General features: G+C 52.3%; 1 protein-coding gene across 13 annotated transcripts in view; it reads left to right on the top strand.

Moving 5' to 3' along the window:
• The first annotated feature begins 2728 nt into the window (after positions 1 to 2728).
• The window catches only part of CTC1 (CST telomere replication complex component 1), a 20028-nt gene continuing 455 nt past the window's right edge, over positions 2729 to 22301 (top strand). The window contains exons 1-22 of one of the 13 annotated variants that reach the window (XM_008687987.2): positions 2729 to 2830; positions 6486 to 6649; positions 11157 to 11394; positions 11546 to 11757; positions 12095 to 12242; positions 14677 to 14961; positions 15069 to 15197; positions 15752 to 15984; positions 16099 to 16276; positions 16366 to 16566; positions 17045 to 17171; positions 17766 to 17880; positions 18016 to 18340; positions 18442 to 18531; positions 18792 to 18985; positions 20026 to 20114; positions 20208 to 20382; positions 20668 to 20745; positions 21188 to 21332; positions 21424 to 21488; positions 21728 to 21893; positions 22021 to 22147. In XM_008687987.2, coding sequence (XP_008686209.2) covers positions 2798 to 2830; positions 6486 to 6649; positions 11157 to 11394; positions 11546 to 11757; positions 12095 to 12242; positions 14677 to 14961; positions 15069 to 15197; positions 15752 to 15984; positions 16099 to 16276; positions 16366 to 16566; positions 17045 to 17171; positions 17766 to 17880; positions 18016 to 18340; positions 18442 to 18531; positions 18792 to 18985; positions 20026 to 20114; positions 20208 to 20382; positions 20668 to 20745; positions 21188 to 21332; positions 21424 to 21488; positions 21728 to 21893; positions 22021 to 22147 — 3517 coding nt within the window. In that variant the 5' untranslated portion in view covers positions 2729 to 2797. Of the gene's footprint in view, positions 2831 to 6485; positions 6650 to 11156; positions 11395 to 11545; positions 11758 to 12094; positions 12243 to 14676; positions 14962 to 15068; positions 15198 to 15751; positions 15985 to 16098; positions 16277 to 16365; positions 16567 to 17044; positions 17172 to 17726; positions 17881 to 18015; positions 18341 to 18441; positions 18532 to 18791; positions 18986 to 20025; positions 20115 to 20207; positions 20383 to 20667; positions 20746 to 21187; positions 21333 to 21423; positions 21894 to 22020; positions 22148 to 22301 lie in introns of those variants that run through there. The other 12 variants (XM_040629997.1, XR_005834739.1, XM_040629998.1 and 9 more) reach the window with 12 other exon arrangements.

Below are 22301 nucleotides of genomic sequence, written 5' to 3'. Positions count from 1 at the left end.
CTTTCCCTATAGGCACTCCTTGACTCCGTCCAGTACCTATCTTCCAGAACCTTCCAGGAGGCTTAGTTTGCTCCGGTCTCTGTCTGGTCCTATTTACTTCACATTTTCTTTCTTTGTGTGTGTGTAAGTAGGCTCCTTGCCCAACGTGGGGCTTGAACTCACAAGTCACCTGCTCTGCCAGTTGAGCCAGCCAGGTGCCCCTCCTCCATATTTTAGTACTCCCAGGGCACCATAAATTTTCAGCTTTCGCCTCCACACGAGTGACTTCCAGATTTATCCTTTGGCCCTAATCCCTCTCCTGACTTTGGTCCCATATACCCGCTGCCCCTTGGACAAGGACAAACTGTTCAAAATCACCAGGTCTAAAGACAACACCACACTTCCTTCTCTGTGTGATGGGCCAACCACTCTTCGTGCTTCCCTAACATCTCCCCCTCTCCCACCACATTCCTTGAAGATGCTTATTAAATCAAGCTTGATCTACCTCAGTGGACTGCTATTCTCTTGTGCCCCTCTCATTTGGTCTCTCATGCTACCACCAGATTAACCTGACATTTAAATCACACCAAGGAGGGGTGCCTGGGTGGCTCAGTTGGTAAGCATCTGCCTTCAGCTCGGGGCCTGATCCCAGGGTCCTGGGATTGAGCCTCACATCGGGCTCCCTGCCCCGCATGCATCTTCCTCTCCCACTCCCCCTGCTTGTGTTCCCTCTCTCGCTGGCTGTCTCTCTCTGTCAAATAAATAAATAAAATCTTTAAAAAAATAATAAAATAAATTACACCAATGAAGGGAGATGGTGAGGGAGTGTAGATTCCGTATAACTTTCTTTGATCACTGCAGCTTAAATTCAACACTCCCTCCTAGGAACTATCAAAAGTAAATCCCAGGATATAAGGGATTTGTGGATTTGGTAAATAGAGGGAGTCTTCCGAGTCGAGAAAATATTGAAAGCTAAAGGAATGATTAGGTTTGGGGCTTTAGGCTTTGACAGGTGTTCTAACAAGGGTGATCTTTTGGAGAATTTGTTATTTTGGTGGAACGGGAAGAAACATCTCTGTTGTAATCACAGGAAACAATTGCGAAGATTCACTTTATAAAGAATTTGGCACTGCAGTGTCCTGCATAATTAGTTTATGCAATAAGGAACAGAAAGCTTGCATCAAATGTGTGGTTGAATAAGGAGATACCATAACTTGTAGAATTAAAGTCTTTATTTCCTGTTAAATGATGACAAGAACATTCTTTTTGTCTACAATGTTTATACTACCTTGTTCCAAAAACAATTTGAAGCTGCTATAAGTTTAAAACAACTTAAAATGCCCCTCTTTCTCTTTACCTTAGTTTTAAACAAATTATAAATTTTCAATTGAAGTATAGCTGGCATGTAATACCGTATTAGTTTCAAGTGAACAGCATTGTGAACCGACAATTATATACATTACGAAAGGCCTACCACGATCAGTGTAGTTGCCATATGTCATCACACACATTTATTGAAATACTATTGACCATCTTCTCTATGCTGTACTTTTTAAAAAAATATTTTATTTACTTATCTGACAGAGAGAGATCACAGGTAGGCAGAGTGGCAGGCGAAGGGAGAAGCAGGCTCCCCACTGAGCAGAGAGCCCTCCATGGGACTCGATCCCAGGACTTGATCCCAGAACTCGAACCCAGAACTCTGGGATCATGACCTGAGCCGAGGGGGCAGACACTTAACTGACTAAGCCACCCAAGCTGCCCCTATGCTGTACTTTTCATCCCTGTGGCTTGTAACTGGAAGCTTGTATCTTTTAAGCCCCTTCGCCTCCTGTATCTCCCCATCCCCCTCACTTTACTTTTTTTAATGTCCTGTCTTCCCCCCCATACACTGACATCCTTGCATTTCTTTTCACCACAGCGCCTTTGTGCTTATGGGGTTCCCCCATCCATTCTTTCTCTTCTATCCCCATCATTTGAATCCTTCATCTCTTCCAATTCTTTACTATGTCACCTTTTCAGTAAGGCCTTCTGCATACAAAAGGGACACACTACGTCTTACATTCAATAGTACCTATTCCTAATTGTCAACACTTTTTTTCTTTTTTTCTTTTTAACCTGTCAGCCTCCGTGTCCTAGGATGCGAGCTCCACGACGGCAGGGATTTTTCTCTTTGTTCACTGCTGTATCTCTAGAGCCTGGAACAGGGCCTGGCACAGAGTTGCGTGAATTCTGTTCACTCGCTGGCTACTAAGCCGTGGAGTGATTGGTTGATTGACTGAATTAGAAAGAGCAAGAGGCTTTCATTATCTGATCCCATTTAGCACCAAGCTCTGTTCTAGGTACCAGACTATAAAGATAAATAGAAAAAAAAAAAAAAAAAAGGATGGCGCTTCTAGGTACTCATGGTGTAGTGGGGAGATAAATAATTACAGCAGGGAGCCAAGGCCAGAACTTAAGTATGAATGACGTGCTCAGGTCGCACCGAGGAGGCACGTCTCTCTGCTCGGCAAGATCAGGGAGATGGAAAGATGCTTGGGAGATACCAACCAGGCCGGCCGTGTACGAGCTCCGGAGCTCCCCCCGCCCCACGCCCGTGCCAGGGACGCCAGACAGGAAGTCAACCGGAAGGAAGCGGGGCTGCGGAAGTCTGGGGGCTGCCGCAGTGGCTGCGCACAGGGGGCCTGAGGACGCCGGTGGGAGGAGCCGGAGCGCAGCCGCGGCCGCGCCCACAGATGACGTCACCGAGCGGCCTTCCCGTGAGCCCTGGCGCGGCGGCTGTTCGCGGGCTCTCCCAGGGCGTAGCCTCGGGCGCATCATGGAGGCCAACCCGGCTCCGGCTCCCGACTCCGTGAGTGCGCTTCTGCGTCCCTCGTCCCCGTTTATCCTTCTTGTCCTGTTCCCTCCCCCTTGCTTCTTGGCCTCCCTGCCTCCCTGGCCGCGCCTGGCGAGGGGGGGGCCTGCGAGGCTGTTGTCCTTGCAGCGTCGCGGGTTCTGCGAACGCATTTGTTGGTGCCTGCGGCGCCAGCTGTGAGGCTTCGACACGTCTCCGCCCCCTCTCCAGGCTCCAGCCGCGTGCGGAGCAGCGGGCGGGCTAATGGCGAGCGGTGGGGCCCCTGACGCAGCTGTAGGGAAAGGGATAACGGTAAACAAGGGAAGCGTCTGACCCGAAGTGCAAGTAGGGGTTAGCCAGGCAGAAAAGCGCTGAAAGAGGTTTCTAGGCGGAAGCAAACACACGTTCAAAGGCAAGAGAGAGAGCAGGTATCTTTGGAAAAGCCTAGTTCAGTTGGGTGGTGGTGGAGGGGTGACGGCTGACAAGTCTCGTGAGTCTTGCTAAACAGCGACTTTAACCTGAGGATAATTGGGAGTTCCTGAGGGGGTTTAAGCAGAAGAGCGATTGGGTGAGATTTGAGATTTCGTTTCCTGAGGTAGCAGTGTTCAGGGTACCAGTTAGAAGGCTGTGGTTGGAAAACAGTGAGAGATGATGGTGACCTCGACCAGGGCAGCAGTGTTTAGGTTGCAGAAGTGAGGACAGTAAAAAAATATATTAAGGAGGGAAAGGAATGCGTTAAAGGAGGACCTCGGGTTTCAGGCTTGAATTATTTGGTTGAAGATGCTGTTTGCTGGTTAGTGAATGTTGGAAGAGGAGTGGGTTTTTGCTTTTGTTTTTGTTTTTGAAGGTCAGTGTTGGGATATGTGGTGGCTGTAGGTTGGCCAGGTGGAGAATCTGGTAGGCAGATGGATATAATGAGAGAGAGAGAGAGAGAGAGAGATCTCAACTAAAGTAGCTTCTATGAATAGCTAGTAAGGACGTCCAGTGGCAGAGGTCACAGGGGGAAAGTGTATAGTGTTCTCAAACTTCAGTTTATATCAGTATGATCTGGGGAGCTTATTTAAAATACAGACTCTTGGGGCGCGTGGTTGGCTCAGTGAGTTAAGCATCTGCCTTGGGCTCAAGTCATGATCCTGGGGTCCTGGCATCAAGCCGCACATCCGGCTCCCTATTCAGTGGGGAGCCTGCTTCTCCCTCTCTCTTGCCCCCTCCCCACTTCTCTCTTTCACTGTCTGTCAAATAAATAAATAGAAAATCTTTTTAAAAAATTAAATAAAATACAGGCTCCTGGAGCGCCTGGGTGGCTCAGTCGTTCAGGTGTCCCACTTTTGGTTTCAGCTCAGGTCATGATCTCAGGGTTCTGGAATCAAGCCCGGAGTCGGGCTCCAGAGTCGGACTCCGAGCTCAGCCGGGAGTGCTTGAGATTCTCTCTCTGTCCCTGTGCCCCTCCCCCTGCTTGTGCACAGGCGCTCGATCGGGCTCTCTCTCTAAGTAAATAAGTAAGTCTTTAAAATACAGAGTCCTGGGTCCCCCACTCCTGCCAGGATTCTGATTCAGTAGATGAGATCCACGAATTCACATTTTTAACAAAACTTCGGGGATTCTGAGGCAGTGGCACCACTTTGAAAAGCCTTAGTATTCCATGTGCCAAGTAGTGGGCAGGCCCTCAGAAGCTAGAGAGGAAGACAGAAAGTATGAGAGCCTGGGTGAGGCTCTCATTATATTGCTGAGGCAATGCTGAGTGATGACCTGGTCCTTTTTTTTTTTTTTTTTTAATTTAAAGATTTTATTTTTAAGCAATCTGTACACTCAACAATGTGGGGCTCGAACTCACAACCCTGAGATCAAGAGTCATGTATTCTACCGACTGAGCCAGCCAGATGCTCTGACCTAGTCCAGTTTTGACAACCATGAGCACGGGTGACAGTGTTTGGCTGAGGTGGAGTGCAGGTGAAGTTTAGTGGTAGAGCTATTCGCAAGGACACCGAAGTCAATAGAACCTGAAGACAGGTCTCTGGAGCTGCTAAAGATTGAGTGAATGTGGAGGATTGACCAGAAGGCTAATAGAAGGGCATTGGAGGAACAGGGATAGAGCTGTAATGGTTTAGCATTATCACTGGGGATCAAGAAGGATAGAGGTCATACCCCTCAGGACTGTTGAACGCTGTCAGAATTTTTTTTTTAAAGATTTATTATTTATTTGTTTATTTGAGAGAGAAAGCACATGTGCTATGATGAAGGTGGGGTAGGGGAAGGGGGTAGCAGAGGGGAAAGGAAAAGAGAGTCTCAAGCCGACACAGGGTGGAGGTGAGAGGGGCTCAATCTCAGGACCCTGAGATCAGGACACAAGCCAAAACCAAGAGTCGGATGCTTAACCAACTAAGCCACCCAGGCGCCCTTGTCAGAATTTTAAAATAAAGCAGCCTAGGGGCGCCTGGGTGGCACAGCGGTTAAGCATCTGCCTTCGGCTCAGGGCGTGATCCTGGCGTTTCGGGATCGAGCCCCACATCAGGCTCCTCTGCAATGAGCCTGCTTCTTCCTCTCCCACTCCCCCTGCTTGTGTTCCCTCTCTCGCTGGCTGTCTCTCTCTCTGTTGAATAAATAAATAAAATCTTAAAAAAAATAAATAAATAAAATAAAGCAGCCTAACACTGGAAGTAGGCCAAACTGGTCCCCTTCTGTAGAGCTGTCTGTATAGTGTGGCAACTCTGTGTCCAGAATGCGTGATAAGTATACAAAGGAGACTCGTGTCCTCCTTGGGAAGTCTACATCTCAGCTGAAAAAACAGAAGAGAAAACAAATCCAATGGGATCGCATCTTACGTTGATTTAGCTCAGGGGAACTCAAATGTATATACTTGAGTAAAAAAAAGAAATAATTAAAAATTGTACTCCACCTATTTTATTTTTATTTATTTATTTATTTTTAAAGATTTCATTTATTTATTTGACAGAGAGAGGGAACACAAGCAGGGGCAGAGGGAGAGAGAGAAGCATGCTTCCCGCTGAGCAGGGAGCCGGATGTGGGGCTCGATCCCAGACCCCTGGGATCATGACCTGAGCCGAAGGCAGATGCTTAACGACTGAGCCACCCAAGCGCCCCGACTTATGTTCTTTTTAAATACTGTTTATAATTAGGCATATTAACACTTAGATGTACATATTGCTGTATAGTATTGTATCCTGTTTCTGAGCAACTTAAAGGATTTTTCAACTTGTTGGCTTTAGAACCACATCCCACATAAGAGGGGACACCACGATACTGTATATGGTAATTATTGCTCTTTATAGAAGTAGGTGCAGGGTGCTGTGGGAGCTCCAGGAAGGGGGCAGCAGAGTCAGAGAAGGGTTCACAGGGCAATATATATTCCAGTTGAGCATGTTAAGGATTGGTATGGGTCTGTTGGAGAAAGAGGTAGGACCACCCGCACAGCTCCGTGGTGTAGCCAGTTATCACGCGGTACTTAGAGTAGAAACAGGTAAGACCAAAGCTGGATGGCCAGCGGTCTGAGGAGTGACCGGACTAAGGCCTCTAAGGTGTCTTCCAAGTTCTAAACTCTAGTACTTGTTTATTTATATGCCCTCCGAATTTCTTCTTCTATTACTTTATTCCCAAGATTTTGTCGGTGGGCAGGATGTTAGGAAGATGTTTTAACTAGATTCCCTTTCCTCAGGAGCAAGCCTGGCTTGAGGCTGCGCAGACCTTCATCCATGAGACCCTGTGTCCAGCTGGCAGCAGTCCTGATGTCCAGTTGACTCAGTCGGTAATTGACTGTGTGAAGACCACCTGGTTGTCCCAGGGAAAGAACCAGGGTTTTCCCCTGCCCCTCAGCTACAGGTAAGGAGAGGAGGGGTTCGGGAGGGGGTTAACTTTGGGACTGAAAAAGAAGGATTTAGAGTTAACCAGGGGAAAAAGAGAAGCATGAGGGGAAATGTGCTAAGGGGAGGAAAACGTGCTCGAACACAACCCCCTCTGCCAGGCTTTTCCGTCCTCCATCAAGCTGCTTCCCTTTTCCGGTGACTCTCCTATTTCAGCTGAAGTCAAGTTAGGGACAAGGAGAAGAGGGAGGAAGGGGGAGAAAGACTGGAGTTTAAAGTCTTCTGAAGCTGTTGCAGTTTTTTGTTTTTGTTTTTTTTTTTAACACTTCCCGTTTCTGAAACTGTTCAAGGCAATGTTAATAAAGTACCACAAGAAAAGGATTCCATGGCCAAATAAGTTTGAAAGACACTGGGTATGATATGATAACCTTCTCTAGGAACCCTTCACAAGGCTCATTATAGTAAAGGCTCTGAAAGTCCTGTGACAAGAAACCCGTTTACCTCCTCATAGAAGTAACCACTGTTTTGAATGTGGGTGTATTTTTTTTTACGTTTTTATTTTTATTTTATTATTATCTTTTTTTAGGGAGGAGGAGAGAGGGCAGGGAGGAGCAGAGGGAGAGGGAGAGAGAATCCTAAGCAGGCTCCACACCCAGTGGGAGCCTGACCCAGGGCTCGATCTCACAACCCTGAGATCATGACCTGAGCCAAAATCAAGAGTCGATGCTTAACCAACTGAGCCACCCAGGAGCCCCTTAAGTTTTTATTTTAATTCCAGTTAGTTAACACATAGTGTTTTGGCTTAACATTTTAATTTAATTAATTTATTTATTTATCTTTTCAAATATTTACTTAAATTCTGGTTAGCACACTGTGCAGTGTTGGTGTCAGGAGTAGAATTCAGTGATTCATCGCTTACATATAACACCCAGTGCTCATACAAGTGCCCTCCTTAATCCCCATCACCCATCTAGCCCATTCCCCACCCTCCTCCCTCCATCACCCCTCAGTTTGTTCTCTATTGTTAAGAGTCTCTAACGGTTTATTTCCCTCTCTCTTCTTTTCCCCCCTTCCCATATATTCATCTGTTTTCTTTCTTAAATTCCACATGTGAGTGAGATCTCATATGGTATTTGTCTTTCTCTGTCTGACTTATTTCACTTAGCATAATACACTCTAGCTCCATCCACGTCTTTGCAAATGGCAAGATTTCATTCTTTTTGATAGCTGAGTAATATTCCTCTGTGTGTGTGTGTGTGTGTGTGTGTGTGTGTGTGTTTACACAACATCTTCTTTATCCATTCATCTGTCGGTGGACATCTGGGCTCTCTGCAGTTTGGCTATTGTTGATAATACTGCTATAAACATTGGGGTGCTGGTGCCCCTTTGAATCTGTATTTTTGTATCCTTTGGGTAAATACCTAGTAGTGCACTTCCTGAGTCACAGGATAGGTATCTCAAATGTGGGGTGTAGTAGTCCCTTCTCTTTCCGTTTTATTGCATGTGGGTCCGTCCCTAAGCCGTGTAGCGCAGAGTTTTGCTTACCTTTTGGCTTTCTGTAAATAGCCCCGTGTCCCATACAGCCTCTGCAGTTTGCTTTTTGTGCTTCACCTGCTCCCGAGATTTGCTCCTGTCAGGAGCTCTAGCTCATTATTCCAGCTGCTGTGTGGTGTTCTGTGAGTGTACGGGTCACCGTTTATCCTCTAAGAATTAGAAGGCGCAAGCCTGTTTAGCTTTGTTTAGTTAGGCATTTCCCAGCCTCACACGCGCACGGGATACTTTTTCCTGGACTTACACTGCGCCTGGCAGGGCGGCGTTCCCTCGGCCCCGCAGTCCCTCTCCGTCAGGAAAGGCAAGGGGTCTTTGCTGAGAGCACAGCTTAATTGTGCTCTGCGTTATCCAAAGCATCATTTTCAAAATCCCGCATACTTTCCTCATCCGTGGATGTTGTTATAAACCAATGGTAACTGAAAATGCCGCTTCAGCAGACTGTAAACCGGCTCCCTGCAGCCTGTGTGGCGAAAGTGAAAGCCCTCCACACTCCGCAGCGCGCTTCCTGACCCCGCGCCTGGTCCGTGCTTGGTGCTCAGCTCGTAAAAAACCTGAACATTTGCATATTTGCTTCAGTTCTTTTCTATAAGAAGTAGAACGTTACAGGTTTAGTGGAGTCTCCTCTGTGCTCCGTCCCGATCCGCTTGGTCGTTCCCTCCCCTTCTCCGGCAGCACCCACTGTCCTGAAGGGAGGTGCGGCTCACGGCGCGCGCACGTGCCGTTCCCACTGTGAACACGTGCCAGAGGACATGCAGGGCAGTGTACAGCATGTCCTGGACGTTCCCACATCTGCCGTTTATCTTGTTACAAAAATGGTTTTTGTGTGTATTTGATGGGTAATAATAATGATATTTTAATCCCAAAGTAATTTCTCGGGACACTTACCTGGGGGCTTTTTTCTTTTCGTCCCTTGTAACTCTTCTCATTCTCCTCCACTGGCTTTAGGTTTTCCTTCGTTTCCTACACTCCTCCTCCACGTCCATTAACTATTACAGTTAAATACATTGTTTATGTAAACACAGAATGAAATCTCGTTAGAAAACTGTCCTGCCACGTGGGACAGCAAGCTGCCTATGGATGAGTCGTGGTCGAGGAAGTTGTGATTGCTGTGAAGCCTCACGCAGTGGGGTTCGAGTCCTGCAGGTGACTGAGTATGTGCCTAGTGGCCCCCGTGATCACAGTCTAATCAAAGAAAGATCCAGATCTCTCAAGATTCTGGCATTACTAGAATAGTGGAAAAGTGGTAAGTCGGAAACTATTAGGAAAGGTTCCTAAAAGGAAACTTCTTAAAGGTTCTTCTTCTTTTTCTTTCTTTTCTTTTTTTTTTTTTTTTTTTAAGATTTTTAGTTATTTGCCAAAGACAGAGAGAGCCCAAGCAGGGGGAGCGGCAGGCAGAGCAGGCAGAACAGCAGAGGGAGAAGCAGGCTCCCCACTGATCAGGGAGCCCGATGCAGGACTCGGAACCCCAGGATCATGACCTGAGCCGAAGGCAGTCGCCTAACTGACTGAGCCACCCAGGCATCCCCCTCAAAAATCAGTCAGTCAGTCAATCAATCAATAAAGTTCCTTGTTCTTCAAGATAAATGTAAACTAGACAGCACGATGTGTTGAGGCGAGGAGTCAAAAGAATGGTGGGTGAGGCTAGAATAGGAATTATTTGACGGGTATAAAGATTTTATTCGTGTTTCCCTTCTTCTTTGTGGAGTGCCTGCTGTGTGCCAGGCAGTGTGCTAGGCATTGAAAGTTGGAGATGAGTGACAAATGCAAGGATTTGAGGTTCTCACCTTCAGTTTCCTGACCTAGATCCTGAAGAATCTGGGACAAGTGACCCCTGTCCTTACTGTTTTATGTCCTGAAGGTGCCTAGGGGAAAGAAACCCTCTCTCCAGCTGCTTTGTCCTGGGCTTTTAGCAAAGTAGAGAAATACAGGGAAAGAACATGGACTTTTGAGTGAGACACTCCTGGCTTTGCCACCCACACCACCGTGTACCTGGCCTCTCGAAGTTTCCTCATTGGTGGTGTTTACAGGGGTTTTTGGTGAAGCTTCATTACTGAGCGTGAACGGGACCAATATCGTGTGTGCATAGCAGGGACTCAACACATGCTAGTCTCCGTCTTTACCTTTTATATTGCCCAAAGCCTTTGGGGAAAGAATGAAACAGTTGTGGAAAGGGAGTGGGCCACCCAGGACAGTGTTCCTAGCTGTTAGGGCTCTCACGGGGGTGATGTCCGTGAGTATAATGAGGAGGGTAAGCTGTGACGGTTTGTACCTTTATCCTTTCTTTTCTGCTCAGAAGACCGTGAAAAGGCAGGTGTGTGGAGTGACGGGATTACAGATGTGACTCCGTCACAACTTTTATAAATTCGCTGTCACTACATTCTCAGTGCCGCACCTTGCCGTTGGTAGTGACAGCAGTGTTGCGACACTTGCCCGGAGAAAGGCTGATCTCAAGCATCTTTTGAGATTTGGGAGCTCGTGATACGGACTCCCACCTCAGCTCCTGCTTCCCTGCCGGTCTCGAGTTCTGTGATATCCCAGACTAGGAAGGAAGCCTGGCTAGGGCCACTGAGGTCGAGTCACTGGCACCTAGCAGCCCCATCGGGGTTCTCTGTGGAGCTGAGAGCTGAGATGCTGTCAGGGGAGCTGAGTGCGGTCGGTGTTCTCCCCACGCTCACCCCCAGGCCACTGGTGCACTCCTCCTTTCTCTGGGTCCTCTTTGTGGCACCATGTTGTTCGAAGTATCACTCAGCACTGACCTTCCTCCCTCCTTAGCTTCTCCCCAGTCCTTGGACCCAGACCTCGTGCTCATTTCCTTAGGCTCTTCGCCCTAAAGTTCTTGCCCTTTAGTCAAACTCCTCTCATAGTTTGTTTTCCATTGATCTTTCCTTGGGATCTTGGGGGACTCTTTGAGGTTGAGGGTAGTTTCCTAGGCTTGGATGGAGCTTTGCAGGACCTCTGCTCCCTTCCCTCTGCAGCTTTGTCTCAGTACAGGACCTCAAGACCCACCAGAACCTCCCATGCTGTAGCCACCTGTCCTGGAGCAGTAGTGCGTATCAGGCTTGGGCCCAAGAGGCTGGACCAAATGGGACCCCCCTACCCCGAGAGCGGCTGTTACTCCTAGGGACGCTCACAGACCTGTCGGGGGACTTGGAACAAGAGTCCAGGAAAGGAGACCTCTATGTGAAAGATAACACTGGTGTCCTGACCTGTGAGGTGAGTAGGAAGGCGGAGGTCAGATGTCTCAGGTCCTCACAAGGATGGTCTCTAGGGAGGGAGGCAATTAAAGTCTCTAAGGGAAGAAGGGTGGAGGAGGGTGGGTGGGACGCTAGGGTCTGGGTTAACCGTTGCTCTTCGTCTTTTCTAGCTCATAGATCTGGACCTGTCTTGGTTAGGCCATCTCTTCCTGTTCCCCAGTTGGAGTTACCTCCCTCCTGCCAGGTGGAATTCTTCAGGGGAAGGACACTTGGAGCTCCTGAGTGCCCCTGTGCCAGTGTGCCCCTCGACCACCAGTCCTGGTCCTCCCAGCCCTCTCCCTGTTCTCTACCCAGAGACTGCTTCCCGCCTGCTCAGACATAGGTAATCCTTCCCTGTCTCGGGGAGGACAGAGTGTGGTGAAACTGGGAGGAGGGTGGTTGGCCAGTGGGAGGAGGGAGGGAAAGGTCCTGAGAACAGTGCAGGGGAAGTGTTCCCACCCGAGTCAAGGATACGACCGGGCTTCTCCCAGATGTTGAGTGCGAGTCTTCAAGAAAAGTTTGCCTTTTTCAAGGTCAGGAAGAGTTCGAAGGATGTCTTAGGAATAACAGCTTTGGGCTAGGGGAATTTTAAATTACTGCAAGATTTAGGGCAGGAGGGAAGGCATTTGTGTGGGAAAGGGAGATAAAAGTGCCTTTTCCCGCTTGTCTTTCTTCCTTAGAGGCAAGCTCAGAGGCGTGCAGCCGAATCTGGCTGGGAAGCTGGTTCGAGTGAGCGCTCTGGTGAGGAGTCAGAAGAAAGCTCACTTTGTCCTGTCTCTCGGCGGCGGCTCTTCCCCAGCTGGCAGCCATGTGTCCATCGTCGTGCAGGTGAGGATTGGGGTCAGATCGGGGGTCGTGGAGGTGTGGAGGAGTTGTCAGGATTCTTAGCAGGAAAGATGAACTTCAGAGCAGGGGCCGCGTGGGAAAGGAGGCCAGCTCGGGGGAGGGGGCGCTGTTTCCTGGGACAGGGCTGTTGCTGGAGGGGTCCGGGTGGCCATCACTCCCGCACACAGGAAGTAGGGAACACACTTTTCTGCTGTTCGCTTCATCTGAATAAACAACTTCCGTATCATGTGTGACTATTTCAAAATCTGTCGGAATCACTTGTTTTTCCCCTGCATTAGCGGGATGACGAAGAAAATTATTCAGCTCAGCACCGTTAAGCCATCGAGTATGTGCACTTTTTAAAAAAGTGGGCACTTTATTATTCACTCTTCTACATCAACTGGTACAATTTTAGAATCATTAATTTTTACGCTATTGTCTCATGACTTACATAATTATCTGAATAATGTTTCAAAAGCATTCAAAACAATTAAAGGATAAAAAGACTCTCAGATGCATATCAGAAAAGGGAACTCTGACATTTATCAGCGCTGTTAGAATTCTTGTGTCTATGCGTCATAAGCTTGAGTGACAGTGATTAGCGGGTGAAGGAACTGAAAATGCTTAAACTAAAAATGCTTAGGAGCTGCCCCAATTTCTGGTCTTGTCTCTCCTCTCAGCCTAGAGAGGAGCGTCTGTATTTTCTTTACATTAGACTATTTCACGTCTCCTCGAGCCCAGTGGAAATGCTCAGGGCGGAGTTGGCTCAGGGGAGAAGTGATCTGCTGTGTTTGTAGGCTGCTGCAGACATACTGGAGACATACTGTCACCCTAGATGAGCCCAGGGAATCTCTTCTGTGATGGAGGAACTGAGATCATCATCTCTTGAAAATGAAGGACTGGACTTGAGAAAAGGTTCAGGGTAACTGCCGTGCTAGGCAGTCGGGGATGAGAGGCTGCTGCTGAGCAGTGGCCGGGGCCCCGCCGGAGAGGGCTTGGCGCTGGGGTGACGTGGCTCTGACCTGCTCAGGTAGGGCTCTTGTCTCCAGAGAGGAGTGGAGGACATGGAGCGGTGGCCATCTGCTGTGGTGGCCTCGGGACGCAGGGGGGCCAGACGGACGGGGCTCAGGGTGTGCATTCAGATCCTGGCGTTCAGACGGAGGAAGGGAAGGGGCGCCTGAGTACAGGAGGAGGGGCCTCGCTGTTGGCCGTCCTGGTGAGACGAACAAGCGCAGGGAACAGGAGCAGGGCGGTGGGGGACAAGCAGGAGCACCGCTGCGCACCGGCTCCTTGAGGCAAACCGCGGGCAGCCACTGGCGCTGCACCAGCGGGAGCCGTCAGGCGGCTCTCAGCAGCACCCGTGACGGGTGGCGGCCGTGGCCTGACTGGCAGCGCTCACCTGGTTCTAGGGTGGAGGTGGAGTCTGTGAGGCTCGAGTGTCCTGAGTCGGCGGGTTTGAAGCCCCTGCGAAAGGCCGCGTGCTGTGTGGGGCCTATGGGAGGAGCGCGCCCCAGAAGCTTGTTAGGTTTCGGAACCGTCTTTCTTCCCCTTGTGCTTAAATTTCTCGACGAGCCCCTTCTGCAGCCGGTGGTGGCTTTATTTCCGTACTTCGACGGTTCTCATTCTCCTGTCAAATCCAGTCTTCAGTAGGTCATTGCTGGGTTTTCCCATCCTCTTGGCTCTCCCATCTTGTGTCCTGCCGCTCCCAGGAATGTTCCCTCGCCTGCCCGGCCGATGTTCTCACTGCCTTGCTCATCCTGAGTTCTGAACGCTTTTATGTTGCTGCCTCCTGCTGGGATCGCCCCTCCCTCCCCCTCCCCTCCACTTTGACAGACCAGAGACACCCTTCAAGACCCTGTGCAGGCTCCGCTTCTTCTGCTAGGTCTTCCCGCTCATTCCCACCCATCCTGACCTCTGTCTGTCCCCGAAACCTTGCCCAGTGCATGGTGCGGGTTCTGGTGCTTGATCGTATTTTCTGCGTCGTCGTGTGAGCTTGCGTCTGTGCTCCCTGGTGGCTTGAGATGTCTTGGGAGAGAGGGACCAGTCCGTCGTGTTCTCCTTCATGTCTGTCCCAGTACTGAGTACATACGTACCCCACATGTATTGGTTAAGTAAACAAAGGTGGTTTGTATGTTGTGGGGTGGGACGGGGAAATGCAAAAGCCACGAGTTTTGGGTGGAATGTTTCTGTATCTTGGAGGAAGCTTTAAGGACGGTTTGCATCTCGAGGGGGGGATTGGGAAATACCTGGCATCTCCCGTGAGAGCGGGGTGATCCAGAACGTTAAGATTGGATTGTCAGGGCGCATGGAGAGGTCAGGCAGAACTCACGAGGAGCGGGTCGTTGAGGTCAGATCATGATGGGAAGAGACCCTGGCAGAGGGGCGGTGTCATGGGAAGCGTCTCATGTGCCGTGTTGCCTGCCCCCGCACAAGCCAGATCCCTGCCCAGCTGGTGTGGCACCGAGCCCTTTGGCCTGGTAGGTCCTATGTGCTGACAGCGCTGCGAGTAGTCAGGATCCGCGGGCACTGCTATCGCGTGTGGACGACCAGTCCCTCCTCTCATCTGCTGCCACTGAAACCAGAATGTGTGCGTGAGCTGGAACTGGAGCTGGATGGGCCCCTCTTGGAGGCTGACCCCGCACCACTCCCCACGCCCAGCAGCTCCCAAGACGGGGACAGGGAACCAGCTCTTATCCGCCACTCCACACTCTTATCCTACACGGTGAGCGAAAAGGAGAGATCCGAGAGTTCGGGGAGGGGGTGGCAGGGAATGCGGGTCTCCAGAGGGGGAGGAAAGAGGGGTGAACTGGACCTTCGGCCTCTCCGCAGGGAAAGGTCACTGGCGTGCTGAGTCAGCCGGCCGGCCTCTATGAGGTGGACGGGCAGCTAGCCCTCTGCCTCGCCTACCAGCAGTTCCACAGCCTCAGGAAGGTGGTGCGGCCGGGAGTCTCCCTGGAGGTATGTGAGGCGTTGGGCCTGGGGGCACAAAGGCCCTCTCAGCGGCTCCTCCTACCTTTATGGGCGGGTACACACCGGCAGCAGCAGGGTAGGAACTGCTACAGCAACAATGAACAGGCGTGGGTTGGACGGTGGGTGTTGCGTACTCAGTGCCAGGAATGATTTGGGTGGGAGCTCAGATCAGGAGGGAGAGGCGGGGGCACCGGGAGCATCTCCTTTATGGAAGGGCTTCCCACTGGAGGAGGAGAGGCTGCAGCCAAATCTCAGGTGTGGGGCCGGGACGGTCTCCGGGGGCCGGTGAGTAGGGGGCGCCACACCCGCCAGGAGCCTCCTGGCCCACAGGAGAGCTGAGGGGAGCTCGTGGGAGATGAAGGCTTCCCACAGCGGGAGTGCGTTGTGCGGAAAGTGGGGTGGGGGTGCTGGAAGGAAATGCCATGTATGGGAGCAGTGGTGTTTCGGTGGGCGCCAGGCAGCGGGAAACCGCAGGTAACTGCCAGCCATCATTGAGTTGAGGGCTTCACCCCTGCTTTTTCATTTTTTCTGCTTTTCTCCAGCTCCAGGATGTTCACCTCCTGCAGTCAGTGGGTGGAGGGACAAGAAGGCCAGTGCTTGCCCCCTGCCTCCACGGCGCCATTCTCCTTCGGGGCTTCTCTTGTCAAAAGCCCGAGAATCAGTCTTTCTACCAGGCCCAGGGGGCCTCCCTGTTTGAGCAGCTGGTATGGGAACGCCAGTTAGGCCTTCCCCTGTACCTGTGGGCTACCAGGGCCCTGGAGGAGCTGGCCTGCAAGTGAGGAGGACAGGGGTCAGGGCCGGGGGCTGGTGGGGCTAGGGGTCAGGGGAGCAGGATCCTGCAAGAGGCACCCCCCTTCGGGGGACGTGAGCGCTTCTCTTCCCGGCCCAGGCTCTGTCCCCACATGCTGAGACACCACCAGCTCCTGCAGCACTCCTCTCCGGGGAACCCCAGCCTGGGACTGCAGCTCCTGGCTCCCGTCCTGGACGTTCTGGCGCCACCAGGCAGCACGCGTCGGAATGCACACAAGGAGATCCTCGAGGAGCCACATCACTGCCCCCTGCAGAAGGTAAGCGTGCGTGGGAAGCATGGGCGGCAGAGCTCGTGTCCTGCAGGACCCACGGCCGCACGCTCTGATTTTTCTTCCGTCCCCCACAGTACACGCGGCTGCAGACCCCCTGTTCTTTCCCTACTCTGACCACCCTGAAAGAGGAGGGGCGGTGCAGGGCCTGGGCTGCCTTTGACCCTAAGACCCTCCTGCCCCTCCCGGAGTCTTCTCATCTGACCAGCTGCCAGCTTAACCAGCGCGTGTCCTGGTCCTGGCTCTCTCTGCTGCCCGCTACCTCCCACCCAGCCCAGGTAGGTGGGGCGCCGGCGGCACGCAGGCTCCTCTGTTGGCCCCCCTCACTGCCGCTACCGTAGTCCTTCCCCGTCCCCTTGGCTGCACCAGCCTCTAACTAGACCGCTCCGTCTCTTCTCGCCCCGCCTGTTCTCCCTGTGGCACACAGGGAAAGTCTGGGCTCACAGAGCTGTCTTGCTGTAAATCCTTGTCTGGTTCCTCCCAGAGCACGTGAGATAAAGCGCAGGGTCCTTACAGTACCCCTGAGGTCCCTGCGGTCTCCTAGATCTAACCTCAATTCGTACACTTTCTCCCCCTCCGAGCGCATGGGTGTTCTTTCCATGTCCGTCCTCCGCACTCCAGCATAAGTCCTTTGAGGTCAGAGACTACGTCTTTTGTCCACTCTGTAGCTAAGGTTTCACATGGTGTCTGGGACATAGTAGCCACTGAGTATTTGTTGAATAAATACTCGATACCTTGTCCTTTGTCTCCCTGCAGATTTTGATTGGGGTTCTGGCAGCTTCGTCTCATAAAGGCTGTCTGCAGCTTCGGGACAAAAGTGGTTCCCTCCCCTGCCTAATCCTGGCCAAGCACTGTCAGCCCATCACTGACTCGCGGTTCATAGGTTTGGAGTTCGGAAGTGGAGAGAAGGGGCGGGTGGGGAGAGTCTCAGAACAGTAGGGTTAGGGACGAGGCACCTGCTGGGATGTTCTTGAGGTGCTGAAGTGGCAAGTTTGGGGACAAGTCTGGGACTTGTATTGGCAGAGAAAAGGAGCAAGGGTTTCTCGAGCCAGGATGCCGACCCCCGGCTAATGTCCAGCACAGTGCAGTCCCCCGCAGTGTTCATTTCTCCCACCAGAGCTTTGGCCGTGCACACCAGCAGGACACGTCTTAGTTTGGGCTTACTGAGCTGTATGGACAGGAGAATTCCTGTAAAGGAAAGTTTCTTAGATCGAGGAACAGGCGTTTTGGGGTTTGTGAGAAAGTGGAACTGAGCCTTTCAGCCTAGGAGGCCAGGGGCAGGATTGGACGCATGGCTGGGACAGTTTTTCCCTTGGAGATGCCATCCCTTTGAGGCAGGGGTCGGGTCTAGGCCTTCATGTCGTGTTAGGGTAGCAGCTCAGGCCTGGGACGGGTGGTGAGACCTGCAGGGTGATCTGCTTCACTGCCCATCCCGCAGCCGTGTCCTCTTGCCGAAGTGGAACACTTCTCTCTCCAGGCTGCTTGGTGCGGACAGAGAAGTTCCAGTTGGTCATAGAGAGGAACGTCAGAAGCAACTTCCCTTCCTATAAGGAGCTGAACATGACAGGCTTCATCCAGAAGCAGCAGGCCAGGTTGGCTTCCTGGGGTCGTGGCCGCCCCCTGAGTCTCTGAGGGGAAGGGAAGGGCCTGGTGCCAGCGGTGGAATGCGGGGGCCCACGACGCCCAGTGCGTGTATCGCTAAGAAACCTCCTTGTCTCTCCCAACAGAGTCTATATCCAGTTCTTCCTGGCCGATGCCCTGATCCTGCCTGTGCCCAGACCCTTGCTTCACTCAGCCACCTCCCTCACACCTCAGGCAGAGCCCACCCTCCCAGACGGCCCCCACATAGAACAGAGCCGACTCTTCTTGCTGTCCCACAAGGAGGCACTGATGAAGAGGAACTTTTGTGTCCCCCCAGGAGCTAATCCAGAGGTGCCCAAGCCCATCCTTAGTTTCTGCGTATCAGGAAGCTGGCTTGGGGGCACCCAGAGGAAGGAGGGGACTGCATGGGGCCCACCCGAGCCCAAAGGAGATGAGAACAAGGATCAGAAGGTAAACTGGGACTGCAGGGACCTGGGGCCTGACGTCTTGTGGCCCTAGCTCCTGTCTGGGACCCCAGCACCTGCCTCTGTCCTTCCCTCCCTCCCTCCCAGGTTCTCTTAGTCTTCCGTGGCTCCTCTGTCCGCTGGTTTGAGTTCCTGCACCCAGGTTACGTGTACCGACTCGTGGCTCCTGGCCCTCCTGTGAGTGCCCCACTTGGTCCTTCACTCACCCTGCCCCACAAAGCTTTTTTGGCTTGGGGTCTAGAGAGGGAGTGCCGGTGCCTGGCTACTGTCCAGGTCTCTAGAGGAAGGGTGGATTTAGGTCAGATGGAAGGCCTGTCTGAATCTAGACCACTTCCTCCACCAGCCTCGGGGAAGAAAATACAATCAGGTCTTAGTATTTTGTGAGCCTGCCTCTGGAGCAGGATGCACGCAGAGAGTTGTGTTCCTGTTCCCCGCAGACCCCGCTGCTGTTCGAGGAGGGCGGGCCATCCTGCATCCCACAGCGTGCTCTGGAGTTGGCTGGGTGTGCGTCCTGCCTCACTGTGCAGGACGAGTGGACTCTGGAGCTCGAGAGTGGCCCAGACTTCCCGGCTGGGCCGGACACCAGCAAGGCCCTGCCCAAGACCTCGCTGGACGACCTGCTCAGTGGCAAGTAAATGTCTGCCGGCTTCTCCAGCTCCCACGGCCGCGCTCTCCCGCCGGGGAGGGGTTTGGCGAACAGTGTGCTGCCCGCCACGGCGCGCGTGTCTTTGGCGAGATTCGGCTTCTAGAGGAGTGATGGCCCCGTGACCTGGAAGCTGTGTTTCATGCCTGAGTTTTCCCCTAGCACCTTAGTGTTCTGAAAAGATCACGAGCAAGCTTTCTCACAATTAAGGAAAAGCTGTAGCAGTGAAAGGAAAACAAAACAAAACAGAACAAAAAAACCATTAAAAAAAAGAACGAAGCTGAAATCTATAGGGAAGGGCCTCTAGCGCAAGCAGCCGCTGGCTCCTGGCTTCAGGAACAACTTTCTGTCCTTTCGGGGCAGCTGCCAGTGCAGACGAAGAAGCCACAGGTTTCTCCCTGTGGGTAAAAAAAAAAAAAAAAAAAAAAAAGCCCTGCTGGATGGTATGTGTAATTTTACAAAACCGGTCTCGAGTAGAAAGGATTGTTTTCAAGGGCCAGCGCGTCAGCCTGCCCGTGGTGGGCCCCCGGAGCCTGGGAGGTGCGCTCGCGAGCGCAGACCTGCCGTCTGCTGGACTCGCTGCAAGGTCTCTGCTTACGCTGCTGTGGAGTTTTGAGGGATCGGCCACAGTTCTGTTTTTCCCATAAGCCCTGTACTTTTTTTTCTTTTTAAGATTTACATATTTATCCGAGAGAGCGCGTGCGTGCTCCCACAAGCAGGGGGAGGTGCAGAGGGAGAGAGGATCTCAGGACAGACTCCCTGCCGAGCCCAGAGCCCACTGCGGGGCTCCGTCTCACAACCCTGAGACATTGACCTGAGCCAAAAATCGAGAGTCAGATGCTTTACGTGACTGCGCCACCCAGGTGCCCACCCTGTTCCTTGTGCATGAAGGAACACAGGGCAAGGCCTTTTTAGGACCTTATAGATGATGTTCTAGCAGATACTTTAGCCTTTTTTTGTCCTCAGAGCCCTTTCCAGTCTCTGCTTTCTTACGCCTCTGTTATTGCTGTATTTCTGTGACCCTACAGCTCCAGCGATTCCCTGGTGTCCTTCTCAGCTGAGATTTTGTCGCGGACCCTGTGCGATCCATTGCCGGCCCCTTTCTGGGCAAAGCCTGGTAATGATGCCCCCTTGCAGGAAGGTGTGAAGTAGAGTGATGGGGCTCTGGGGTCCGGCAGATGCCCCTGACCCCTCCCCTTGGCTCCTGCAGGCGGCACTCGGACCTCGAGAGCGTCCGTGAAGCTGACCGTGGCTGTGGAGGCTGCTGACTGCCAGTCCCGCCCACACTTAGACATCTATATCAAAGAGCCACACTTGCCTCCCCCACTGGGACTCCTGCCGGGAGCCCGCGTCTACTTCAGCCAGTTGGAGAAGAAGATTTCCAGGTGAAGATCTGCGAGGCCCATTGGCCTCCTCTCCCCACCGCTCCCACCCTGACCTCCCACTGCGCTGCAGCGCCTTCTCTTTGACGTGACTTCGTGTGTAGTCTGGCGTGTATGCCCTCAGCCCTCGCGAGATGTTCCACGCGTTCCTTTCCTCGCTCTTCCCTCTGCTTAGGCCAGGGTGCAGCCCGCTGGGGGGGGGCGGGTCTAAGCCTGGGATCCCATGTCAGCTCCTGCCTCCAATTGACTTCTTTCTGCTCCTCTTCACTCTGCCTCCTGCACTTGCAGATGCCACAATATTTACTGTTGTTTCCGGCCATCCACTTACCTGCAGGTCCTGAGTTTCCCCCCCGAGACCACAATCAGGTCAGTGCCCCAGGCCCCACTCCCCACACTTCACAGCTTCGCAGCCACATCCTACACGTGGGCCTGGCTCTGGGATTGTTGCCATAACTAGTGTTCTTCACTCCTGTTAGAACATGTTGAGTGGGAAGGATCTCCTCTGCCCCAAATAAAAATGCCCGAATCTTATTATTTTACCCAGAAAGATGTAGTGTTCTAGGATTTCAGCCTCGTGTTGAAGGCTTTTCAGTCTAAAATGCGGATCTCTTTCTTGGCTACCATCTTGGTTCAAGCCTGAGAAATAGTGGATGGTCAGAGGGTCAGGATTCAGAATGAGCCGTGAGGCTTCCCAGAGAGTATGGAACCGGCTCCTGTCCCCATCCCTGTGCCTGCCCAGTCCTTCCAGACATAGCCTGCTTTGAGAATGCTGTCGGCTGTTGCTTGACTCCTGTCTCTCTCTCTCTAGTGCTCCCCTGCCCCACATCTTCTTGGCTGAACTTCTGCAGGGTGGCCGGGCCCCCTTCCAGGCCAGTGCCTCTTGCCATATCGTTTCTGTCTTCAGCCTTCAGCTCCTGTGGGTGTGTGCTCACTGTACCAGTCTCTGCCCCCAGGTATGGGAGGGGACAGGCTGAGCTGGGTGCAGGGTGCCAGACAGGTGTGAGGGGACCCAGAGCATTTTTCCAACCACTTTCTTCATCCCAGGGAAGGTGTACTCGTCAGGGCTCCACCTGCCCCACACAGACATCCGTAAGCCAGGCCAGCATCAGGTGAGAGCCCAAGGTGGGCACCCGTTGCGCCATCTCTTTCCCTGTCACGTGACTTGGTCTGCCGGCCTGTTGGTGTAATTCCTGGCTTGTGGGAATGGCTTCGTAAGTCTTTGAGGGTGAATGGGTTCAAGTCAAATGAGTTAAGACGGGAAGTGGTGGGGAGGGAGGCACGTTGGGGCCACCCGGCCACCTGGGTCTGCTGTGGAAGTTTGTTTCTCCGTGGCCCCTCCTTCCCCCAGGCTCCTGGTGGAGGATGGGACGGCCGAAGCCGTGGTGACCTGTAGGAATCATCACGTGGCGACAGCACTAGGACTGTGTCCCAGTGAGTGGACCTCCCTCCTAGAGTCTGTCCGAGGGCCAGGGAAAGTGGCCTTGCAATTTACGGGTCCTGGAGCCCAGCCCGAGGTGAGATGTGGCTGGGAGGTGGGGGCTCGAAACCCAGATTCCTGAGGGTTTGGTAGAGGGTTTAAGAATCTGAGTTCTGAAGAAAAAAAAAATGGAGTTCTGATTAATCCTCAGTTTCCCCTTCTAGTCCTCAGCCAAGGTGGATGAGCCCTTGACCCTCTTCCTCCGGACACTGTGTACCAGCTTTTCTGTCCTCCGCCCTGTCGTGCTTTCTTTTGAGCTTGAGAGGAAACCCTCCACGGTCACCCCGTTAGGTACGGGAGAGGGAGGGGCTACGTGGATAGAGAGGGTCCCAGGAGGAAGAGGGACATGGGATCAATCAGTGGGAGGGTTTCCGGAGTGGGAAGGAGAACGGGTTGGGGTGGGGGGCAACCCACATGCCTAGGACATGCGCTTTCCTCTCGTCCC

The sequence above is a fragment of the Ursus maritimus genome, unplaced genomic scaffold (assembly GCF_017311325.1).
Source record: "Ursus maritimus isolate PB19 unplaced genomic scaffold, ASM1731132v1 scaffold_14, whole genome shotgun sequence".
NCBI classification, from domain to species: domain Eukaryota; kingdom Metazoa; phylum Chordata; class Mammalia; order Carnivora; family Ursidae; genus Ursus; species Ursus maritimus.
The sequence above is the reverse complement of the archived record's forward strand: the minus strand, read 5'-3'. Positions and strand labels throughout refer to the sequence as shown.